This window comes from Zosterops lateralis (assembly GCF_965231275.1).
Source record: "Zosterops lateralis genome assembly, chromosome: 4".
NCBI lineage: Eukaryota > Metazoa > Chordata > Aves > Passeriformes > Zosteropidae > Zosterops > Zosterops lateralis.
This window is the reverse complement of record NC_139765.1, coordinates 26,373,948-26,397,762: the sequence shown is the minus strand read 5'-3', so window position 1 is coordinate 26,397,762 and position 23,815 is coordinate 26,373,948. Positions and strand designations below refer to the sequence as shown.

At 48.2% G+C, this 23,815-nt stretch overlaps 6 protein-coding genes across 6 annotated transcripts; 3 read left to right on the top strand and 3 right to left on the bottom strand.

Annotated features, from left to right (window-relative positions):
- Positions 1–2,528: 2,528 nt before the first annotated feature.
- LOC310908818 (histone H3.2) lies at positions 2,529–2,939 on the top strand (the record flags this gene model as incomplete). The annotated part of the gene is made up of 1 exon (XM_083860229.1): positions 2,529–2,939. The coding sequence occupies one exon, from the start codon at positions 2,529–2,531 to the stop codon at positions 2,937–2,939; it is 411 nt and encodes a 136-aa protein (XP_083716355.1).
- Positions 2,940–3,673: 734 nt separating this feature from the next.
- On the bottom strand, positions 3,674–4,130 carry LOC310908816 (histone H3.2; the record flags this gene model as incomplete). Its single annotated transcript, XM_083860227.1, has 1 exon — positions 3,674–4,130. Exon 1 carries the CDS (start codon positions 4,082–4,084, stop codon positions 3,674–3,676), a length of 411 nt encoding a protein of 136 aa, XP_083716353.1. The 5' UTR covers positions 4,085–4,130.
- Positions 4,131–5,433: 1,303 nt separating this feature from the next.
- Positions 5,434–5,907, bottom strand: LOC310908831 (histone H2B 5). The gene has a single exon (XM_083860241.1). It carries the CDS (start codon positions 5,874–5,876, stop codon positions 5,496–5,498), a length of 381 nt encoding a protein of 126 aa, XP_083716367.1. The 5' UTR covers positions 5,877–5,907; the 3' UTR covers positions 5,434–5,495.
- Positions 5,908–5,983: 76 nt separating this feature from the next.
- Positions 5,984–6,598, top strand: LOC310908823 (histone H2A-IV; the record flags this gene model as incomplete). Its single annotated transcript, XM_083860233.1, has 1 exon — positions 5,984–6,598. Exon 1 carries the CDS (start codon positions 6,209–6,211, stop codon positions 6,596–6,598), a length of 390 nt encoding a protein of 129 aa, XP_083716359.1. The 5' UTR covers positions 5,984–6,208.
- LOC310908813 (histone H1.03-like) lies at positions 6,594–7,693 on the bottom strand (the record flags this gene model as incomplete). Its single annotated transcript, XM_083860223.1, has 1 exon — positions 6,594–7,693. One exon carries the CDS (start codon positions 7,691–7,693, stop codon positions 7,076–7,078), a length of 618 nt encoding a protein of 205 aa, XP_083716349.1. The 3' UTR covers positions 6,594–7,075.
- Positions 7,694–19,064: 11,371 nt separating this feature from the next.
- On the top strand, positions 19,065–23,085 carry APOLD1 (apolipoprotein L domain containing 1). Its single transcript, XM_083858721.1, has 2 exons — positions 19,065–19,173; positions 20,676–23,085. Exon 2 carries the CDS (start codon positions 20,681–20,683, stop codon positions 21,419–21,421), a length of 741 nt encoding a protein of 246 aa, XP_083714847.1. The 5' UTR covers positions 19,065–19,173; positions 20,676–20,680; the 3' UTR covers positions 21,422–23,085.
- The last annotated feature ends 730 nt before the right edge of the window (positions 23,086–23,815 follow it).

Genomic DNA, 23,815 nt, shown 5'->3' with positions numbered 1-23,815 from the left:
CTTACACATCCTTCACTTTCTAAGTGTTCCATAATATGCTTATTAAACTATATGAAACATACACGCAGTGTGTGTCAAACACACACATAGCTCTATGATCCTGAAAAACACTGTGCACCCAGAAAAACAAATTAGATTTACACTCCCCAGCACCAACATCATCATGCACCCCCCAGACACACGTCTCTCCTCTCTGCTGGTGCAACACTGCCCTGCAAATGGTGCTTCCACTGCTCTGCACCTCCGGAAACACACACAAGTCTCCTCCCAACGACTCGGGCATCACCCCGCTCCTCCCGCACACACACAGCTCTGTCTGCCGATTGACACACATATCGCTTCTTCCCCAACGCAAGCACATCACTCTGCACTGTTTTACAAACCGATCACTCTGTGCCTGATGATGCTCTCAGCGCACGACAGCCCCGTATCTGAGTCGCCCTGCACTGTCGTTCCCACACACTCCCCGCCTGCTGCCAGAAACACATCGCTCGTCGCTCTCAATCCATGTTATCTTTCAACACACCATGTTATGTCTCTGCACCCCTCGACACATACGTCGCTCTGCTCCCTACAACATACGATACCTTCTGAGCACAGCAAACACACAGATCATTCTGCACCAGCTGACAAACATTGTTCAGCGCATCATAGCTCAGAGTTTTGGTCCTTCCTGATGGAGGGATCATTCTGATTCCCAACGAACGGACACAGCACTCTGCTGCTTCCCTATACACGCATTGCTCCATGCCACCTGACACACACACTGACTGATACACACCTCAGTCAGCACCCGATGGGGCACGGATCTCTCCTCTCCCAACGACAACATGCAATGCTCTGCGCTTCAAACAGCAAACACGCCACTTTGCCCTTCACTGACACGCACACATTCCTCGGTGCCTGCAGAGGACACACACCTTGCCTCACTCTGCACCCGTGGTATCCCCACCTCTGTTCCATGCAGATTACGCTGCGTTTTGATACCCAGGAAACACAAATATCCACATACTTGGATCCGGGGCCATGGGGACTACATCTCTCTACAGCCAACAAGAACACATATTGCTCAGCAACCCCATCTCATAAACCGCCCTGCACGCAAACAGAGCATGCAGCTGGCAGGGGAAAACAACATCTGTCTCCAAGGACACCCAGGCTCTCATAAAATACAACCTGCTTCTGCACCCTGTGCCACACCTCCTAGACCATCTCTTCTATAAGATGCTATGCTGTCCCGTTTGGGTTTTTTCCTGGGAAAAGAAAGGTTATGATGTGAAATCATTGTAAATTGTAAGGAAAGTGGGACGTGCATTGTTTGCAGTACAAGAATGTGTTCTACATCTGCTTCAACGGAGAAGAGAACGTTCAAAATCTGCTTTAAAAGCGCTGGGAGCACAGTTTTGGTGCATGCACGGTTTTAGGGTGGCGAGTTAGACAAACGAGTGTGGTCGGTGGTCTCAAAACGGCCAAACCAAATCTGTTCCTGACAGCTAGTACGTGGTGTTTTCCCGTTAAGCTACGCAAATGGATGACGCTGTGAATCGGGAGCATACAGGAAACAGGTTGTTCCAGACGACTCTGGGCTCTTGATTTTCAGATCTTTGTTCCTGAGCAAAAGACTCCGAGATGAATGCCTTCGCTCCTTCTCTCCCACCAGTACGCCTTTTCGGCCCCGAAGTGCAGGGTCCTGCACAGGCGGTAGCACCCGGCACAGGCTCCCTGGTGTGGCTGTTTCCCGGCTCTCGTTCGCCGCTGTCTCCCCCGCCGGCTCCCCGCGGCCCGTAACGCCGCCGCCGAGCAGCCGCCGGGCCCGATGCGGGCGGGCAGAGCCGGGGCCGCTGCGGCGCTCGGTCCGACCTGAGTGAGGACTGCGCGGGGCCGCCACACCCCCCCCACCCCCCCACTCCCTCGGCCCCCCCCTCCCCGCCTGGGGCGGGCCCGGCCGCCTCACGCGCCTCCCGCCACGGCGCTGATTGGTGGCGCTCGCGGCTGCCGGGCCGCGCTCCCCGCAAGAGACGCGGCGCTTCCACCGGGCCGGGGCAGCGGCCGGGAAAGCTCGGCTCGGCCAGGGGAGTCTGCGGCTGCCTGCGCCTTCAGCCTTTCTGCCGCGGCCCTGAAGCGAAGGCGGTTACTGAGCGGGAAGAAACCGCGAGCCCTCGCGGAAGAAGGCGGCTGCCGGCGGCAGCTTTAGCCAGCGGTCGCGAGGCCGGCGATGAAGGCGAGCGGAGCGGCTTTGGAGAAAAAGAGGGCGAGTCGGGGTCTCGGGACTCCGGCGAGAGCGCGCCGTAGTGCGCGCCTGCGGCGCTTCCGGCCCCGCTCCGCCTTGCGCGGCGCTGTCCGGGGGCGGCGGGGGCGGGGCCTTTTCCGAGGCTCGCGCGAAGCGTCCAATGGCAGCCGGCGGGTGTCGCGCGAGCGGCCAATGGGCGCGGGCGCGGGCGCTATAAATGGCAGCGCGGCGGAACAGCCGCCTCAGAGCGCGGGTCGTGCCGGGCGAGCGGTGTCCTGTCGTGTTGTGTTGCTGAGCCATGGCGCGCACGAAGCAGACGGCGCGTAAGTCGACGGGCGGGAAGGCGCCCCGCAAGCAGCTGGCCACCAAGGCTGCCCGCAAGAGCGCGCCGGCCACGGGCGGCGTCAAGAAGCCGCACCGCTACCGGCCCGGCACGGTGGCGCTGCGCGAGATCCGGCGCTACCAGAAGTCCACGGAGCTGCTGATCCGCAAGCTGCCCTTCCAGCGCCTGGTGCGCGAGATCGCGCAGGACTTCAAGACCGACCTGCGCTTCCAGAGCTCGGCCGTCATGGCGCTGCAGGAGGCCAGCGAGGCCTACCTGGTGGGGCTCTTCGAGGACACCAACCTGTGCGCCATCCACGCCAAGCGCGTCACCATCATGCCCAAGGACATCCAGCTGGCCCGCCGCATCCGCGGAGAGCGCGCCTGAGTCTCCCGCCTCAGCCGTTCGCGGCCAGGCATTGAGGCAAACCCACATAGCCCCAAAGGCTCTTTTAAGAGCCACTAAACGCTCAGTTAAAAGAGCTGTGATACTGTTAGGGAACGAGTAGAGTTTTATCAGGTGCAGGATTTGAAATGGTCGATGTACATGTATTTAAGTCCCGTGAGGTGATTTAAAATGCGCTGCTGAATACAGTAGAACTGCTTGCCTCCAGCCAAGGCTCTTCGAGCCACTACATGCACACTGAATTGAGCTGTACATTGTTTCTTAAGTTCACTAAAGGAAAAATTCCCTTCCAACCACCCCCCGCCAATTTTTTGTTTCTCTTGTTACTTTAAGTAACAAAAGATCAGAGGGAGGAAATAAAGGGTATATACAGTAACGGAAATAGAGTTTAGATCCCTATGAATGTGCCTGACCGGGGACGGTGGGGGGGGGAGGAATGGAAATATAACTTACTGAGGGCTACTTGTACTTTGTCATATCCAGCACATTTACGAAAGTTTAAGCAACTCTCACTTACGATGCAGCTTTTATAACTGATAGCCACTGTTGTTAAAAACCTACGGGTACTTAACGTAACACACTATACACTGTACATGAATATATTCAATGGTAGCACCGCAGCTCTTTTAACTGAGCGTTTAGTGGCTCTTAAAAGAGCCTTTGGGGCTATGTGGGTTTGCCTCAATGCCTGGCCGCGAACGGCTGAGGCGGGAGACTCAGGCGCGCTCTCCGCGGATGCGGCGGGCCAGCTGGATGTCCTTGGGCATGATGGTGACGCGCTTGGCGTGGATGGCGCACAGGTTGGTGTCCTCGAAGAGCCCCACCAGGTAGGCCTCGCTGGCCTCCTGCAGCGCCATGACGGCCGAGCTCTGGAAGCGCAGGTCGGTCTTGAAGTCCTGCGCGATCTCGCGCACCAGGCGCTGGAAGGGCAGCTTGCGGATCAGCAGCTCCGTGGACTTCTGGTAGCGCCGGATCTCGCGCAGCGCCACCGTGCCGGGCCGGTAGCGGTGCGGCTTCTTGACGCCGCCCGTGGCCGGCGCGCTCTTGCGGGCAGCCTTGGTGGCCAGCTGCTTGCGGGGCGCCTTCCCGCCCGTCGACTTACGCGCCGTCTGCTTCGTGCGCGCCATGGCTCAGCAACACAACACAACAGGACACCGCTCGCCCGGCACGACCCGCGCTCTGAGGCGGCTGTTCCGCCGCGCTGCCATTTATAGCGCCCGCGCCCGCGCCCATTGGCCGCTCGCGCGACACCCGCCGGCTGCCATTGGACGCTTCGCGCGAGCCTCGGAAAAGGCCCCGCCCCCGCCGCCCCCGGACAGCGCCGCGCAAGGCGGAGCGGGGCCGGAAGCGCCGCAGGCGCGCACTACGGCGCGCTCTCGCCGGAGTCCCGAGACCCCGACTCGCCCTCTTTTTCTCCAAAGCCGCTCCGCTCGCCTTCATCGCCGGCCTCGCGACCGCTGGCTAAAGCTGCCGCCGGCAGCCGCCTTCTTCCGCGAGGGCTCGCGGTTTCTTCCCGCTCAGTAACCGCCTTCGGTTCAGGGCCGCGGCAGAAAGGCTGAAGGCGCAGGCAGCAGCAGACTCCCCTGGCCGAGCCGAGCTTTCCCGGCCGCTGCCCCGGCCCGGTGGAAGCGCCGCGTCTCTTGCGGGAAGCGCGGCCCGGGAGCCGCGAGTGCCACCAATCAGCGCCGTGTCGGGAGGCGCGTGAGGCGGCCGGGCCCGCCCCAGGCGGGGAGGAGGGGGGGCGAGGGGGTGGGGGTGTGGCGGCCCCGCGCAGTCCTCACTCAGGTCGGACCGAGCGCCGCAGCGGCCCCGGCTCTGCCCGCCCGCATCGGGCCCGGCGGCTGCTCGGCGGCGGCGTTACGGGCCGCGGGGAGCCGGCGGGGGAGACAGCGGCGAACGAGAGCCGGGAAAGAGCCACACCAGGGAGCCTGTGCCGGGTGCTACCGCCTGTGCAGGACCCTGCACTTCGGGGCCGAAAACGCAGAGCGGCGTTCCTCTTTTCTAGCCCCGTTTGCCTGCGGGATCGTGTTTTTGGGGTAGTGAAGGTGGGCGGGCATTCATCTCGGAGCCTTTTGCTCAGGAACAAAGATCTGAAAATCAAGAGCACAGGGTCGTCTAGAGTCGCCTGTGCCTTGCATGCCTTCGCCCACCTGTCTTCACTAATTGTAGCTAAACCGGTAAACAGCAATTACCAGCGGTAAGAGCATTTGTCTTGAGATGACCCACTTTATATTTTCTATCCCGCCGCTCCTACACTGTACATACACAGAAAGCGGGGACTTAGGGTTTTTAAGGGTCCGTTGCCGCAGATACAGGACGTAGCCGTTTACCAGAAACATTGCAAGTCCTATCCTTGAAATTTACGGGTCTTTCCCACCGTAACTGCGCATTTCCCGCTCCCCCACTCCGGGCGCCCCCCCCGCGAAATTGGAAATGAACGGGACAACTTAAGAACTCGCCACAGCTTCAGCTCTTTTACTGAAAAGGTGGGTGGCTCTTAAAAGAGCCTTTGGGTTGAGAGTGACGGTCCGAGACGCCCTACTTGGAGCTGGTGTACTTGGTGACAGCCTTGGTGCCCTCGGACACGGCGTGCTTGGCCAGCTCTCCGGGCAGCAGCAGCCGCACGGCCGTCTGGATCTCCCGCGACGTGATGGTGGAGCGCTTGTTGTAGTGCGCCAGGCGCGACGCCTCGCCGGCGATGCGCTCGAAGATGTCGTTGACGAAGGAGTTCATGATGCCCATGGCCTTGGACGAGATGCCCGTGTCGGGGTGCACCTGCTTCAGCACCTTGTACACGTAGATCGAGTAGCTCTCCTTGCGGCTCTTGCGTCGTTTTTTGTCACCTTTTTTCTGCGTCTTGGTGACCGCCTTCTTGGAGCCCTTCTTAGGCGCGGGGGCAGACTTGGCCGGCTCAGGCATGACGAGAATTCCTCTCGCTGCAGATCCTCCAACGAATCGTCAGAGACGGAATGAACTGTTTGCCGAGCGCCCGGATTTATAGGGCGGTTATGCAAATTAGGGTTTCTTGTAGCCCAAGCTATTATTGGCTAAGGCGAGTTCCTTCAGCGACAGCGTCACGCCGTTAACCGCTATTGGTGCAATCTGGATCCGCGTGCCTATTGGCTGTTTCAGGCACGTCCCTGTTTCAGCCAATCAAAAGTCGGGCCTTCCTCTGAGAAGGCATATAAGGCCGAGCTCGGAAATCGGCATTTACTGCGTTCGCTTTTCACGCAGATTGTGCCGGTGCAGCCATGTCCGGGCGCGGGAAGCAGGGCGGGAAGGCGCGCGCCAAGGCCAAGTCGCGCTCGTCGCGGGCCGGGCTGCAGTTCCCCGTGGGCCGCGTGCACCGCCTGCTGCGCAAGGGCAACTACGCGGAGCGCGTGGGCGCCGGCGCCCCGGTGTACCTGGCGGCCGTGCTGGAGTACCTGACGGCCGAGATCCTGGAGCTGGCGGGCAACGCGGCCCGCGACAACAAGAAGACGCGCATCATCCCCCGCCACCTGCAGCTCGCCATCCGCAACGACGAGGAGCTCAACAAGCTGCTGGGCAAGGTGACCATCGCGCAGGGCGGCGTGCTGCCCAACATCCAGGCCGTGCTGCTGCCCAAGAAGACCGACAGCCACAAGGCTAAAGCCAAGTGAACGCCAAAAAACAAAGGCCGCGAAGTTTTACTAAGAAACCCAAAGGCTCTTTTCAGAGCCACCCACTAATTCTGAAAAAGAGCTTGAATTTCATTACGGTTTTAAAATCTCGCAGGGGGTTTTGAAAATGCGAGTTCTCCATGTAGAATGATGCACAGATCAGCAACGTCGCGCCGTCTTAGTTGGCTCTGGGGTGGGGCTCACAGCCGTCCCAGGAAGCTGCTCAGCCCTTCCCCAAGTAGCCCCCGAGCTTTGTGGGCATTTTGAAAGTCACCAAGGCTCTGCTACTCTCCCGCCCAACCAATTCAAACTCCCCTCGAGTTTGTCCTGGACTCACTAGTCCTGTATAAATCTCTCCACTTAATCCTTCCCAAAACGAATGCAGCCACAGAATTTCAGCCCGTTTAAGAAAATGTGGCTGGCTCTTAAAAGAGCCGTTGGGTTTAAATGCGAAGCAAGACTATTTCCACGTGGAGCTTACTTCTTTTTGGGTGTTGCCTTCTTTGCCTTAGCCACTTTCGGCTTGGCTGCCTTGGGCTTCACGGCCTTGGCCTTAGCCGGGCTCTTCGCTGCTGCCACTGCCTTCTTGGGCCGTACAGCCTTTGTCACCTTCTTGGGGCTCTTGGCTGCTTTCTTGGCTGCAGGCTTAACTTTCTTAGAGCTCTTCTTTGCTGTCACGGTTTTCTTGGCAGCACCGGCGGGCTTCTTAGCCGCCGGCTTCTTGGGCTTGGTCACTGCAGCTTTTTTCTTCTTAGAAGCCTCTTCTTTCGCTTCTCCAGCACTCTTGCTAAGGCGGAAAGAGCCAGACGCACCTACACCTTTGGTCTGCACCAGGGTGCCCTTGCTGACGAGACTCTTGAGCCCCAGCTTGATGCGGCTGTTGTTCTTCTCCACATCGTAGCCGCCGGCGGCCAGCGCCTTCTTGAGCGCGGCGAGGGAGAGCCCCTTGCGCTCCTTGGAGGCGGACACGGCCTTGGTGATCAGCTCGGTGACGCTGGGCCCCGCGGGCTTGCGGGCTTTGGAGCCGCTCGCCGCCTTCTTCGGCTTCTTGGCGGCGGCGGGGCCCGAGGCGGCGGCGGGAGCGGTTTCGGCCATGACAGAACAACGAGGACACCCACACTAGCCGAGGCAGCCCCGCCGAGCCCCATTTTATAGCAGCGCGGCGAGCGCTGATTGGCTCCGGTCGCCCCGCCCCGCCCCGGCCCCGCCCCGTGCGCGGCCCCGGCCTGTGTTCCTGCGGAGGAAATAGAATGGGGGTTTTGTTATTTTATCTGTCACGAAATCTCCGTTTTCTACATCTGTGAGGCCGTGGGAACGGCTTTTTTTCGCTTGTTTATGTCTTGTCGCGAAAAGAGTTGGAATTGCGTAGCTAGGGAACAAGAAATCCCGAGTCCTGCCACCAAACAGACCTCGGGAACGCAAAAGTTTTGTTTTTCTTCTTAAATTAGAAATTCTCCTTTAAAGTTAACGTGAGTCAGAAAACTCAGTATTAATCTTCAGAGGGTCCTTTTTACATTAGATAAGAAAGCAAACAGTTATAATGTCATTCTTTAAAAATAAAACGGTTTCAAAGAGAGTGAGGTAGCACAAATCTGTGCGGTCGCTTCTCCTACCCAGGTTTATATCTCTTGCTACTGTGAAACGCTCAGTTAGGCATATTTTTTCCTGTACTTCCAAACAAAGTGTCCAGATGTTCCACACTCTATGCATGAAATATTAGGCAGCATATGCTTTATCCCCCTCAGAATGGGGGGAGTGAGGGGATAAAGTTTCTCTTTGAAACACTTTCCTATTGTTAACATAGCGAAAGGCTCGCCAGTATCAGTGGAATCATTTGGGACCTGAAGACCAAAGATTAAAAAGTTTGTGATAGACCACAGAGTGTCATGTAAGTCTCTGGTGCACAGAAACAGACCACACCCTAAATAAAGTACACAGGGCTAAATTTGTAAAATCCATTCATATGACTCATTAGCATGAGAAAACAAAATTGACAGAGTTTGAGTCTGCAAGAGATGTGAGAGGACCATTCTATTCATATTTTGATCTGAAGCCGGAAAGAAAAAACACAAGTTTTGCTCACTGCTCTTTTTATTTGTTACAGATCATGTTACAGCAGTTTCTCTACATAAAAGCTTTGGCTAAAGCACAAAATGAGATAAAGCTCTTTATGCACATTGGCACACACATATTCTCACCAGCTACAACTTTTGGTATAGTTTTGTGTCTCTGTCAGGAGTTCCTAATTTGTTTACCTTGTAGTTTAATGGCCACCAATAGTTTCACAGTGTCAGATTGCTGCATTTATACCTCATGTAAACAAACTGCACTTGAACAGTTTAGGTATGATGCTGACCAGTTATGATCAACTTCCCTTTTTCAATAAGGTGAAAAATCTGTGAGTGGAAAAATACCACCTCGCTCCTCTATTTCATTCCACTAAAGGACAGTAAAATTAACCTCTTGAAGATTTTACAAGACTCTTCATTTTCAATTAATAAGTCTGATGCAACAAAAACCCCACATAGAGACACTTTGACATTTTCTTGTATAATTATGGTAAAAAGGACTTTAGGAAAATGAACACATTTTTCTCATGTTTATCTTTTCTTTTTAACTCCTCCTTGCCATTGAGGTCCCCTGGCTGAGGAATTATGATGTTAAAATGAGGCAGAGTGTGCCAATAAGATGGCAAATTCAGCAAATCTGGATCTGGGTTTTCAAACCATGTTGAAAGTGGGATGGCTTATAGAGTAAAGTTAACTGGAAATTTTACAAAGGCAAGAGAACTTGACTTTATGACATTTATTCCATGTAGCAGTAGGGAGCATAAAGAATTGAACAGTGAAATTGTTGACATCCCCTAAAGTTTCCTGCAGTCAAGTGGATGACTGTATGTCTGCTCTGTCTCATCTAGGTCTGGTAGAATACTTGATGTCCTTTAAAAACTAAACGTGTTACAGTGTCTAAGCAGGTTTTTGTACTCACTAACTCTTCAGTCACCAATGCCAATACTTGTGTCGAGACAGAAGCCTTTCTACTTCCCCCATTCTCTGCAAACCTTATTTTACAAGAGTAATAATGAATCACAATAGCACACTTTCCTCCAGCCTGTAACGTAATATTCCCAAGAACATTCTCCTTATACAAACACAGCTGGCATACAGCTGTATGCCTAAATCCTGTATAGTGGTCCCAACCACAACACCAACCATCTCCAGAGCAAAAGCTTCTCAGTATGTGCCACAGCAGCACTGCAACACATTGTGGTAGTCCTTGTCTCACTCCACTTTCAACTCCACTGTTCTCTATCAAATGTTAAATTGAGCAACTTGAGGCTAAATTTTGTAATTATTTTAGGGGCTCCAATTTATTTGATTTTTCTATTTCATTATTCCCATTCCTTATTTTTACAAAGATTATATAATCTCATGAGCATTTCATATACAAGCAATCAAATCATTTTTATTATGGAAAGGATGCAGAAGTGAAAGAGAAATAATCAAGGAGAATAATACTCAAGGAATCTACAAGGAGATATGAATACAGCTTCACCTCATTGAGTAGTAAATATACAACAACTGTGGTTCATGGTTCACTCTCCTCCCCCAAAACCTGCTGGTTTTTGTGTGATTAGCAGCATGAAAACCTGAAGCTGTGCACCAGAGATCTTTTCTCTAGTCATGGTCAAACTAAGATAAGATACGAGCAGTAGTAGATATTTCCCTGCAATGCAGACATAAAAAAGAACAGATAGGAAGGATTCTCCCTCCCTTTTATGTATTTACCATCACAATTACAGCCAGCTTTGCTACCTCACCTTAGAAGAGGTGAAATCAAGAACAATGGGATCTCAACAGTATTCCAGGCTGTTGGTCTCTGCACGCGCTGTCAGTATGGACAGAGATCCTTGGTAGAGTAACAAGAATCTGCCAGCAAATCCTACAGAACGCTTTTTTTGCAGGTGCTATCAATGTGAGCCAGCTTGGACTGCAAGAAATCAGATCTGAAAGCCCCTTAAAGCACTTCCCAGACAGCATGGAAAGTATAGATTATTATAACCAGTAACAAAGGCCTCTTAACTTACAAAAAATATATATAAAAATATATATATAGTAATCCAAACCAAACTTAGTGCCTGCTAGCCAACTAAAAAAATGCAAAATCAGGGTAGCTTTCCAATTATTGCATGTTCTTTCCAATTATTGCATATTCTTTTCAATTATTGCATGTCCCTTTTGTGATATTTGGCTCTAGGGAACAAAGCTGAGCAGCCACCGTAGATGACATTAAAAGCCCTAGGAAGATGGCTTACAAAGACCTTACAAAGGTCCAATGTTCAGCTGTTTGTACTCATACTGAGGATAATTCTTGTTGAATTCTTTCTCCTAGTCCTCCCCTTCCTTATGACTTTTCTACATGAATACCTCACTGCACTGCATTTCACATTACCATGACTTCCCCAAACATGTGAAGCCCATGTCTGCTTTGGAGATAGGAGTACTGAGAGTCATTCACAATCCTTTAAAATACAGTTGCTTGGATCCTCCTATTTTAGTCTGATCCATGTTTTCTACCCTTCTGCTGAGGCCCAGCTATAGGTGTTAATTCTCAACATTTCCTGGCAGCAGAAAAATGGTTCAGAGATGATTAATCTAATTTAATATAGAAAAAAAACCCCAACAAAACAACAAAACAAAACAAAACACAAAAAACAAAACAAAACAAAAACAAACAAAAAACAAACAAACAAACAAACAAAAAAAAAACCACCACACAAAAAAAAAACCCAAACCAAAAATCTGTTCAAAATGCAATGAATTTGTCTGCTCATTTTGCTCATTTTATCTTTTCATTTCCCACAAACCTCAGCTCCCTGCCATACACACACAGGCAAGGCCAAGAAGTCAGTCTGCAGGTGGGATCAGGATCAGGCCCAGAGAGGGGCTTTGGGCTCAACCTCAGCTCTGGGTATTGGAAACCTCCCTGGGGCAGTGGGACCATGGCCAGGCAGGGCTAAGGGGAACTTGAGACTGGCTGGGATAGGGGCTGATGACTCTGGGGGGGGACTGGAATGGGCTCCTGGGACCAGAACAGGGTTGGGGGAGCCCCAGGAAATGCTGGGTAGGGACAGACAGGGCTGGTGGTGCCCTGACAGTACCCCTCCTTGGTGAAGCAAGGACTGTAAAAGGCTCTCAAAGTTACTGGTTCAGCAGCTCTCTAGAGCCAGACAACAGGGAGCACTTTTGACCAAGTTGCATGCAGATGTTTGATTACAGTCTTAGTAGAGAGAAAAGCATATTTCAATTGCAACAAAACTCTTCTGCCATTTGCACTTATCATTGACATTGGATGTAGTCACCAGGTTTAGGTTTGGGATGGCTGGGAACAACAGTTCCTGCACCTCAGTTTGGTGATTCCCAAATTTTTTGCCATCAAGCTTAAAAATGTGGGAATGGCTTGGCTGACCTTTTATAGGGACCAGAGCAGTCAGTTGCATCTGAAACACCCTTTCGCCTTCATTTCAGCACCTTCATAAGGAAACATCTCAAGAGGCTTTGGACTAAGAGCAGCCAGCTTCAGTTTCCAAAATGTCCTTCTAAAATAATAGCATTTCCATCCCTTGCAACAGTCACAAAACCCAAAGGGGACAGTACAAAGAGCAGTTTTTCCACCTTTCAGCTGCTATCTGGAGAAAATCCTGACCCAGAGTTTTGGTTTGCATGGCAATGTACAACTCTCCCTACCAGTTCCTGGCAGGGACTAGCATCTTTTCCCATCCCACTCTGAAGCACCACATCCACATCACTTAGGCAGTTTTATTTCCTCTGAGGCAGCTAGTCCTAAACTTCTGGCTGACTGCAGCCCTGGGGTTCACCTGCTCCCCACTGGTGCTCACCCTGGTCAAGCAGAGAACAAGAACCTACAACTCCTCAACTTTCTGCAGAGAAGCCAGAGAGATGAGCTACCACCTCATAAAAACAAGCTCATAATGGCTCAGAAGAGGTGGACAAGAATCCTTGAGGGAGAAAAGGTTGCCCCCTCTCCCGCTCCTGTGTTGCTGGAGTTCCCTGTACTTTTCCTAGAGGACACTGGGATGCAGAACCAGCAAAGGAAAGGAGCAGTTTGGCACAGATGTCTGGCAGCTGAAATGCTGCCCTGAGCTAAGAGCAAAAATAGCTGCTGGTATCATTACACCCGTGAAGATGGGAAACGCGTGAATTTGGGCAAGCAGGTATCTTCAGAGGAGAGCTAGAGGAGGAGGAATACTTCTGGTGTGTTGTTTCGCCACCTTATTTTACAGCATATGTAAGGCCTGTTATATAAAGTGCTTAGTTGTGGGATCCTGAATACATCTGTGTCTCTTGTTCCTTTTTCACGAACTCTTCTGGCAGTTTTGAAGTGACTAACAGATTCTAAGATGTGTTTAAAAATTACCTGCATGAAGCAATATTCTTTCCTTATTGCTGACATCTATTCAAATAAGGATTCTTATGACAGCTGTCCAATCCCTTCCATATAAAAAAACTAAAAAAAAAAAAAAAAGACAAAAAAAAAAGAAGACATTTTGTTCCAGAAGCCTCACAAGGGAAAGGTTTGTTGGCTTACAGAAACTTTTTCTTTACCAAGGAATATAAAAAGAAGAATGCAATATGGCATACACTTAAACATGGGAAAGTCTCAACCACCAGTTTTGAAGAGGCCCAGAACAAGGGAATTTAAAATCATGATCTGATCAGTATTATAAAGCTGCACCAAGTCAGAGGGTAGCTTCTGGGACTAAAGATTCATCTGAAACTAAGGCCATCTACATCCACCATTTGTTCTGCCCAGGAGGCAATGAGCAAACCATTGGCCTCCTCCCTGCGTCTGTTTCCCTGCATATCAGGTGAGAAAAGGAACCTCCAAAGTCCATTGAAAACGCTGCAGAACAGCAAGGAAATGAATTTTCTCTAGCTCCATGTCGATAGTCAGACATCCTGGATCCAAACTGAAGTGATTTTTGAGTATACATCAGGAAATGCGTCAGCCACCATATGCTTTCTGAAATATAAAAGGTGTTGAGAAGTAGGCGGCCTGATTATCAATGCCCGCTTGCAATCTACTGTGCTATGGAGGAAAAGATTCCTACTGAGGAGAAGATTTTAAGGAAAGAGACTACTGTTTTCTAGGCTTCCTCATGACCACTCAGTGTGGGAAGACTTGCCTGGCTGAAGAAGGAAGTGTTTCAGGTGCAATGATTGGTGTGCCCTAAAGCTAAAGGAAGAAGGATGCTCATATTCAGACATCACTGTAAAGAGGCACTAAGTACAGCAACATGTTTGCTTTTTGAGATCCCTGATTGAACCAGGTTCAAGTAAGGGCTGACAGAAAGAGAACATATTTATCCTTTCTGCCCAGTTCCAATTGTCCCAGTCTGCAGAGCTGCTTCAAGTGTGAAATATTTTTCTAGATCTATACCAGCTCACTACAAAATGTTGTCATCTGATCTGAACAATCACTAGATGTCTGATGTGCTGCAAATATAAAACAATACCCTGCCTAGAGGGGAGCCCTAGGATACTACAAGAGGTAGTCAAAATCTGATCTCAATATCAAGAGTGCAATTTGTCCTTAAAGGCAGAGTTCACAAACATTCTTTAAAGCAGGTTTGTCAAATACAGAGGCTTAATTCATGATGCACATAAAGGCCATCCCAACATCCATTCAGCCATTCCTGCTGAAGACTGAGTTTAGTGTGCATGCAAGCACTGGTACCTGTATGACAAATATTTGGGAGGTACAGAAGCCCATACTGCATGCTCATAGCTAGATGCCCATTTCTCTTTGGATCTAGATGAGATCCATCCTTCTCGTGCACTTGTTCTGTATTTCAGAAGTGTATCCAAGTCGTGCTGGTTTCAGCAGGGTCAAACGGTACCTGAAAAATCCATTGGTGAGAAGGGCTTGTTATCAGAGGGGACAGGCAGGGATGCATCACTTGCACACACAGTCTTCCACAACAGCATCTCCTGCTCATACTGCAGAACAAGGGCTGGTTTAAGGGACTATCTCTGGCCCAGAGCAGTGTCTGTGGGATAGGATATTTGAAATTGGAACATAAAGCTGGCAAACCTGTGGGACATCGAATGAGGCAGGAAAGGGATAAAGAATTGCTGTCTATAATGTGTCATATATTATAGAGCAGGTGCTTGGAAAAGGTGGACTGAACAACCTTTTGGGGATGATTCTTCTGGCTCTAGAGGGAGCTTCGGAGCATGAATAAAGTGACTGCATATGAACCTCTAAAGAGGGCTGAAAATAGGTCAGATGCATCTCTATCTGAAGTTCAAGGAAACAGTTTTTAGCTTTTCCTGGATTTGTTTAGGCCTCTGTGTCTCTGTCATGTTTCTATTGTGCCAGATGGGAGGGTTAGTCAATGTAATGACAGTAGTTTTTGAAGTTCCTAGGCAATCTCAGCCAGAATTTGACAAAGCAGTCAAGATTTCAAAGGCTTTCAACTTCTTGAGAGTTTCATAAAAATAAATAGATTTTGTAGGTGAGAAGAATCCAGACTTCTTTCTTTCAAGAGAAATGTTGCCTTGTGAATTCAGCCATCAAGATTTCCATTGGAAAAGAGACACAAGAAACCAGGTAACCTAATTTCTACCTTTTACTAACCTAACAGGTTTCTTTGCAGTTCTAGAAATATATTAATAATTCTCAATTTTCTATAGTCCTAGAGGGGATGGGTAGCCAGACTTGCTCTGGTGGTGCTGCTGCCACTGCTAAGACGGTGAAAAGTCCTCCAGCAACACTGCTTTCATCAGAACCTGCGTGTGGCTGCACTGAATTATGTCAGCTGTGCCACAGCCAGGGCTGTGTGGGGAGCTGCTCAGGCTCATGGGCTGAGTGGGGAGCTGCTCCTTTGTGCATCAGAGACAGTCTTATGCCACACAGCCTGCACTGAAACATCTAATTAAAGCTGGTAAATGGCAGTGTAAGTTGGTCTGTTTAAGTACATTGCAGAAATTCATTATCCACATCCAAATAAATACTTGATCTCTGCAAACACTGCTTACAGTGTTTTGACAAGGCAATTTAGGATGGTATTTTTGTTACATGAATGCTTGCTCACAAAGTAGGCACAGTCAGTGTGCTTGACTAATTTTCTTCTTAAATGGAACTAACAAGAGGTGTTCTCATCCCACAGGCTTTCCTGTTCCTCCCACTCTAATCTGTTCTTTGCAGCTTTCTTCAAACCCAACTGAAGTCCCACATACACCAGTGACCAGAGCCCAGAGCAGCCTGTAGCATTCTGGAATGCTTTCAAAAAATTAATTTGGATCTATGCTAAGATTACTAAAAGCTGATGCTAAGATTACTAAAAGTGCACTTTTCTTCCAATCTGCTTTCTGTGTTTTAGTTTTGGCCTATTCTAGTTTCCACTGATTGTGAATTAATATCTTGCTATGAAAAGTTAAGATTTGTTCTTGATACAATTGAAAAAGAAAATAAAAGAGAAAAAGACAGCTTTTAGCTCCAGGGTCCAGTAGTTAAGGTTGAAAATACCAAGCATGGCAGAAATCTCTAGTTAGAAAGATGGTATATAAGTGTAAATTTTCTCAAATTTTCTCAGTTATTTGATCAAAACAATGCTAAGAAAGGAAGCATATATTTGAAACTCCAGCTTCAAATGTTACACATTTGCATTCAAATGTTACATCAGGACAGCTGCAAACAGGTTCAGATCAAACATTTCTGCCACATACCCCTTCCTCTGGAGCGACCAGGAGCAAGCACAAAGACCAGTCCTTTCTGCCAAAATCCCCTGAAAGGGAGAGAACTGAGGCATTAAAACATCCTCCCTTTCCTTTTCTGGTCACCTGCTGCCACAAAGTGCCCTCAGGCATTTCAGGAAAATGTGGCTAGATGGGAAAGGGTGGAGCAGAGACACCATTTCTGGTCAGAGTCATTGCAAAACACCTGCTGTGCCCCTTCCACCATTAACCCCAAGGGCTTTGCAGGTCACCAACAAAGAGGAAGCAGCAGCAAAGAGGTTGGGTGAAAGTGCACTGAGCAGGCAGGTCAGGCCTCCACCAGCTTGCAGAACTGCCCAGTGAAGGTCAGACCTGCTCCACATCTCTGGAGATCCCTGATAAGCTGAGATTCACTCCAAGTAGGCACCTGGAACCTACCTGATGACCCAGCAGATGTACTTAGAAGTGCACTGTAAGCAGAGGTACTTACAGAGCACTAGAAGCCTTTCAGTCCTTGGCAGGTGCTGAGAGAAGACACTTTTCTCCCATCCAGCTTCCACTCCCACCCACTCACTTTTGCTGAATCGGGTCATTCTCAGGGTGAGGGAAGAAAGCACTCTCACCAGAGGGCTGTTTGTGGGAGTTTCAGCAGGGACAAGAACAGATAGCAAAATGCTGTGGCAGGGCCACTCCCTAGGAAATAGTGTTTATTTTTATAATACACACCTCTGTTCCATAATCACATTGACATCTCTAGCTCCTCATGTGAAGTCCATACTTTCTGTGTATGCACCTTATTAGAGGGGTGGATTATGGCAAAACATTCTCTTTAAATGGTGAAGGAGTCCAGAGATGATTCCTGTGCGAAACCATCCTCAGCTGAGACCGATATCTCATCTTGATTAAAGCATGGATCTTTCAGTGGGCATGAAAGTCTGTGAGGAAATAGTCTAACAAAAATTAATTGTCTCTTCTTCACCCTGGTCAGGTCCTTACCCACAGACTGAGCATTGAAGGAGTTTCAGACAATATTTTGCAGCTGAGTATATTGAAAGAAGAGAACTGGGAAAGGAAGGGGAGCATCCAAATTTATGTTGCCATCTTAGGCTCATTTTAGACCCCTTTTTCCTTTTCTTTGTTATTTCACTTTTACCAAATCTCACTGTCCTAACAAGGACATATCTGCAGGAACAAATTCTAATACAGATGCAGTTACATGAAAAAAAAAGGTGCCCTATTCTATTTGGAGTGTGAGAAAAGAACTCTCTATCAACTGCAAACCCTTGCCAAGGCAGACGGGTTTCAATTCAAGCATATACTTGCTAAAACAAAGGGAACGGCTAAGGTACAGTTTCCTTCAGTGTCAAAGCTCACCTTCCTGTCAACGTGCAGTATGTACAAATTTTAACAGACCAGGACTGCACCTCAAAGTAGTGTTTTCTCTTTTCATGTCTGTGACAGATTGAAATAACTCTTCCATGCTATTTATTTTTTCATTCATGTTTCATCTCCTGTAGGTCCACCCCTGAAAAAATATCTGACATACTATTTTCCACCTATTACAACATAATTAAAAACGAAGTTGCCACCAAAATGAATAACCCTAGCTTTTGCCTCTTCCTGCCTGCTGCTTCTCAGTCTCGGTCCTTTTTAAGGTCAGCTCCAGCAATTGTGTGGGTAAGCATCCCACAAATTCAACAGGAAAGCCTCACCACTCAGTGACAGCCATATAGCTTTCAGATTAGATAGGTCAGGGGCAAAATCAGAGCTTCTCTGTCAATTAATAGTCCTGACAAGTAAGAATCCAACAAACAAGTGAGTAGATGCCCCATCTTCCAGCACAGCGGCTCAAAAGATATGTCCCCAGGACCGCAGGCTCTGTGTCAATACAGACACGTCACTCTGGACTACCACGGAGTGCCATTCAAAAAAGTTATTTTTCCTGACCCCATAAAAAGAATATTTCTTCGATTAAAACTGGCCCTGGTTCAGCATAGAAGGCAGTGCCAGGAGTGGCACTTAGGCTGTTCCTCCCTGACACCTTCATCACTTCTTCATTCTGGCCACATCTGCACGGCACAACTTCCAGGCAACAGCAGGCAGCAAAACAGGGGGTCCAAATGATCCTTTCTTTCTGATTATTGATTGCTGGGCAGCCACTTCAGGAAAACAAGAGGGCTTTTTCTCAACCATTGTGGTGCCCATGGTTAAGAAACAGAGTAAAACCATAGGATAATCACTCCTTTCGCAGCATGTTTTTATGTATTGGGAAGGAGAAGGGATGGGAATTCAGAGCAATGATCTTGCTGTGGGGCTGTTTCCCTTTTATGGATTTTCCCAAAGAGCTGGGATTTTAAAAGTACACTGGCCTTGAATGGAGCAGTTGGTTGGCTGATAGCTTCCCTGGCTCTAGATGTGTAGTGGAGGGAAACTTCAGTCATCAAGCAATTGGCAGCTCCAGCACAGAGTAAAGTCAGTTGCTATTTCAGGGAAAGGAAAGGCAACTATTCCCTGCAGGGAATGTCTGCACTACCTCAGAGCCAGGAATAGGCTGTGACTTTTAAACTGTTTTAAAAACTGTTTTACACTTCAGGAAAAGCAAACACACAATGTTCATTCGCAGGGATCATTTCCTGAACATGATATGTGCTCCCTGTCCCACAGGTCACTTTCCAGTGTGTCACATCCTTCTGCACAAGGGAGAACAGGAAATGGCAAACTCCCAGTATGAGGCAAAGCATTCCTCTCACAGCAATTGGTCTGCAGGAGCTATAAATTGGTCTCCTCCAGAAACAGATCAAAATTTTCTTCTGGGAGGGTGGCTGGAAACTGAAGGTAAGTTTGAACCAGTAATTTTTGGAGTGTCTTTGAGTACTCTATTAGGAAATTGTTTGCAGGTGTTGGACTAACGTATACCTTTATTGTTGGGAAGATTTTTCTCTAAGAGCAGGAGTTGGATTTTTTTTCCTTTGTGCTGGCATTAATTAATATCAAAAGATCTGCATCACTACATAGCCTATGCTATATATTGAATGATCGTTCTAGTAATTCAGTGAGATAGCCACTGTTATTACCTGAGACAGTTCTCAGCAACTAAATCTTTAGAACAAAATGTTAAGAGGCTACAGGAATCAACATATTTAATGGTCATTATATTGATCTATTAAGTTATTGGTGATATTAATGACCTCCTTGCCACTGTAGCTGGGTATTTATGACCACAAGTTGGACTAAGCACCACAGAACAATAGTTCCCATCTTTGTTCATACACTGACACCAGGCTGCAATGGGAAAAAAACCCCAAAACTTCTGCAGGGCTATGGATACTGAAAGCGAGAGGTCAGGCAGCAACAGCAGAGTGTGAATCTGGGTGAAATCAAGTCACATAATTTTCTCACACTGGGCTGAGAAATTGTGAGGAGGAATCAACAATCCTTGGAATGTGAAAAACTTTAAGGTGGAAAAACCATTAGCAGCTGATGCTTTTCTAACCTGTTGTTTACTTGGAAAAATGGTCAAGGAGTGTTGTTCTGACTGTCCAGTAGTGTTTCTTTCTCAGAACTGTCTGTATAAAGGGTGGTGAAAAATAAAGATTGCTTCCCTTTCTCGTTGGGAGATCAGAAGTCTATGTGTCGTTTCTACCACTGTTCCTAGTAAAGAGCAACACAGGCCCTTGAGTTGCTGCAGCTTAAAGAAAGAAAGGATGTTCACAATATCCATGCAAGGCATTAATAAGCTCCTCACCTCCTATATGGAAAATCCAGACATAGATTCCACTCAGCAGCTTCCCTCTGTCTTCCTTTAATAGGAAATCACCCGTAAACCAAAACCTGGGATGGTGGCTTTCATCTTCTTGGAGTCTGACCTTTCTTGTGAAAGATGTCCTCCTATATTGCAGACCCTCTGAGTCCCGTCAGCAGACAACAGATTAGTTCTGGCAGCATTACTCTTCTGGGCACTGAGTCACCTAATCTCAGGGAAATTTCTGTCCCCAGGGTTTGAAGAGATATTTTATGTCTTCACAGAGATAATGGTAACAGCACCTCTGACCCCAATCCTTAGGATATTTTAGTCTTTGCAGAGATTAAGAAAAACATTTTAAAGTTTCTCTGTTTGAATGTTATAATGGAATACATAATTAAATGTACACATTCATATGAGTATGTGTGTGTACGTGAGTGTGCACGTGTGTGCAGATGGAAAACCTTTCTTACAGCAGGATGAAGCAACAAAAATTTGGCTGGATGCCATCCCTGAAATGGTGGTCCAGGATGAGCATGTCTCATGGGGGTTTTTTGACATAAATCTCAACCCAGACTTTTCTTTTTCTGGACAGAATTCATGGAGAGGAACAGTGCTGTTTTTCTGCCAACACCAGACCCCATACACCACTTCCACGTAACCCTGTTGGATCAGAGACGGAGGCTGCATGGCCAAATCGCTCACCTTCACAAGGCAGCTCGTAAACTCAAGAAGCTCCGCAAAAGGTCTCTGATTGCCAACGTCAGCGGGAGTACCCTGACTGCTGCAGGAGCACTCACAGCCATCCTAGGGCTGTCCCTGAGCCCGGCAACGCTGGGAGCCTCTCTCCTGGCATCGGCTGTGGGACTGGGCCTGGCCACAGCTGGGGGGGCCGTCAGCATCACTTCCGACCTCTCCTCAGTGCTCTGCAATTCCCGGGAGGTGAGGAAGGTGCAGGAAATTGCAGTGACTTGTCGGAAACAGATGAGGGAAATACTTGGCTGCCTGGAGTTCCTTCGCCGGGGGCAGGGCCCAGGTGACCCTACACTGCACCAGTCAGAGAAGAGGGCATCCATCTCGCTCTACAACTCCATCTGCTTCATGGTCTTCTGTGGCTCCCACAGCTTCCTCGTGCCAGAATACACAAAGGAGGTCACTAAAGTAAGCCAGGCTGTGCTGAAGGCCAAAATCCAGAAGCTGGCTGATAATCTCGAGACCTGTACCAGGGCAATGGATGAAGTCTGTGATCTTCTTGAGTCAAGAACAGAGCTTTCCCCATGTATGAGGAGCCTCAACCTGGGTGCTAAATCTGCTGCCGAGATCCTGAGACCATCCAGTTGAAACAGCATTTGGCCCATATTAAAACTGGGTTTGGAGACATTACATTATTAACTGTGACCATTAGCACTGCTACCTGTTGTTTTACAGTTCACAGTGCTGATGCCATGAAGCAGACGCTCTGCAGACCCCTGTTTCCCCAGCCATCTCCACTGCTCTGCTTCCCCAAGGCAGCAAAAATAAGTAAATCAGGAGGCAGATGAAATACCTGATGCTGACTGAACCTGGTTTAAAAACAACTTATGAATCTGTGTGTGGTACAAGGGCTGGAGTACCCTAAAAAAGTCAGCAGATGCCAATTTCCAGTAGAGTACAATCCCATTGCCAAGGTACATCTGGAAAGGCTGTAGAAAGAAGCAGCTCCAGATATGACAAACTGCATGGATAGTTCACCATCCCAGGGCAAAATAGCAGAGCCAGAATTTATCCCTTTTGAAGAAACCTCTCCAGACTGAGAATTGTGATGTTTGTATTCTATTTATTTACATAGAATGATTCTAAGGTGATGATATTGTATTTAAGACTGTATATATATCTATATATATATATAACTTTTTTAAGGGAGGCCTTTGTTCTAAAGGAAAGCCGTTTTTTTTTTTTAGAGTAAAAGCAAGTCTGTAGCATGTGAGAGCAAGTTACCTGTTATTTTGCTGTGAGGGAGGGCACATCCTTGTAAGAAAAGGAAAGAATGACCTGAATGCTGATAAAATAGGTGAAACACAGTCAAACAGTGGCAATAGATCTTAAGAGCCAAAACAGAGAGAAGAAGAGTGACCCTGGGACCAGAGCCTGCCTCAGGAAATTGCTGCAAAGAAGCAGTTATATCTCCTGCAGCAGGAAGGGAAGCATAGGTGCTGTTACTGGTCTGAGCCAGAGCCTGCTGTGATGGGAGCACACCTGAGAGGTGGAGGTGCCCATCTCCATGCAGCCAAGCAGCCTGTGAAACCCACAGTGGATCATCTGTGAGGAGGGAGGCAGCACTCATACACGTACTCTTAGCAATGCTTCCCAGGGAAGGCTTCATATTAGTGAAATATATCTAGGTACTAATATTCAGAGGGGTAGAGAGGAATAGGATAATTCAGTGGCAGAGCCCCTACAAAGCACGAGCAATGACTGGGATCCTGCTTCAAGTGGCTGTTCTGCTAAATATGTCCTTTTTGATTTTGAGCCATCAGTACCTCAGTTCCTTGTCTAAAAATGGGGATAGTAGCACTTCCCTACCTCACAAGGATGTTTCTGGGATCATCCCACTGAGAAGTGCCCAGTTATGGTGATGGTGAGGATCATTTCAATAACTGAAAGACGTACAAGGAAAAGGCCCTGAAACTAGCTTGAGGCGACTAGAAGAGTTATTGCAGAGGCCACTCCCTCCACAAACATGCCCCAGTGGATAAGGGAAACTTCCCTTCACAGGCACAAATCCAAACGATCAGAAAAACCTACTCTGTAATTCTGTAACACTGACCAAATTCTTCGGGAGGGCAACACACCATGTCACAAAGCTTGAATCCTTGTCCTTATTGTCTCTTGATATCAACATTTGTTTTAATATGTTCTAGGAAGAATAAAAGCTCTGGTTCCCCAGAGTGGGATTCAGATGCTTTCGACACCCATGCCTGTTTGCTAGAAATGAACAAGTACACTGCTGATTCAAATAAATGAATATGAAGCACTTTTGTGTCAGTGTCTCTCTGCACACCTGAGGTGATGTGCTGTACACATTGTCTATCTCGTCTCATTATGTACCCCTTATGAAATAGCTGACATTATACCTGCATTAAAATTCATCTGCTGGGGATGCTCTCACCCTGCCCCTGCTAAGACTGAGCTGTAACATGCAGTACAGCTAGGAGCATATCTGTTTAAAAGCCAAGTGACAATTTCTAAATCCAGTATAATCTGCAGCGTCTTGTGCTGAAAAGTACAAAAAAAGGAATTACTACTTAGAAGCTGTATATTTATTGTATCATGCATGAATGCTCCCAACAGCAGTTCAGGACAGAGAAAACTTCAATTCAAATACATCTATTGATAATAGGGAATTAAACTGGAATTTCACCAGAATAGAATTGCTCCACCCTGCTCCTCACTAAAACAGCATCATATTGTATAGGCAAGTAATCACAGGCAGTGACTTCCTGTCACATCCCTGACTCCATTTCCTGAGGCATCCCAGTAACTCTTACAGGGGTTCATGTCTACGTGCTGGCCAGGATTAACCTTTAGCACTAATGATATATAGCAAGCTGATGGCTCAGACTGCTGTAATTTTTGAAACATATGGCAACAACGAGCATCTGCACAGGGTGTTTTGGGTTTGGGTGTGGTTTTTTGGTGTTTTTGTTTTTTGGGTTTTTTTTTTTGTTTGTTGGTTGGTTTGGTTTGGTTTGATTT

Coding starts and splice junctions, on each gene's coding strand:
- APOLD1 (XM_083858721.1), top strand. CDS start 20,681: ATGGAGAGGAACAGTGCTGTTTTTCTGCCAACACCAGACCCCATACAC.
- LOC310908831 (XM_083860241.1), bottom strand. CDS start 5,876: ATGCCTGAGCCGGCCAAGTCTGCCCCCGCGCCTAAGAAGGGCTCCAAG.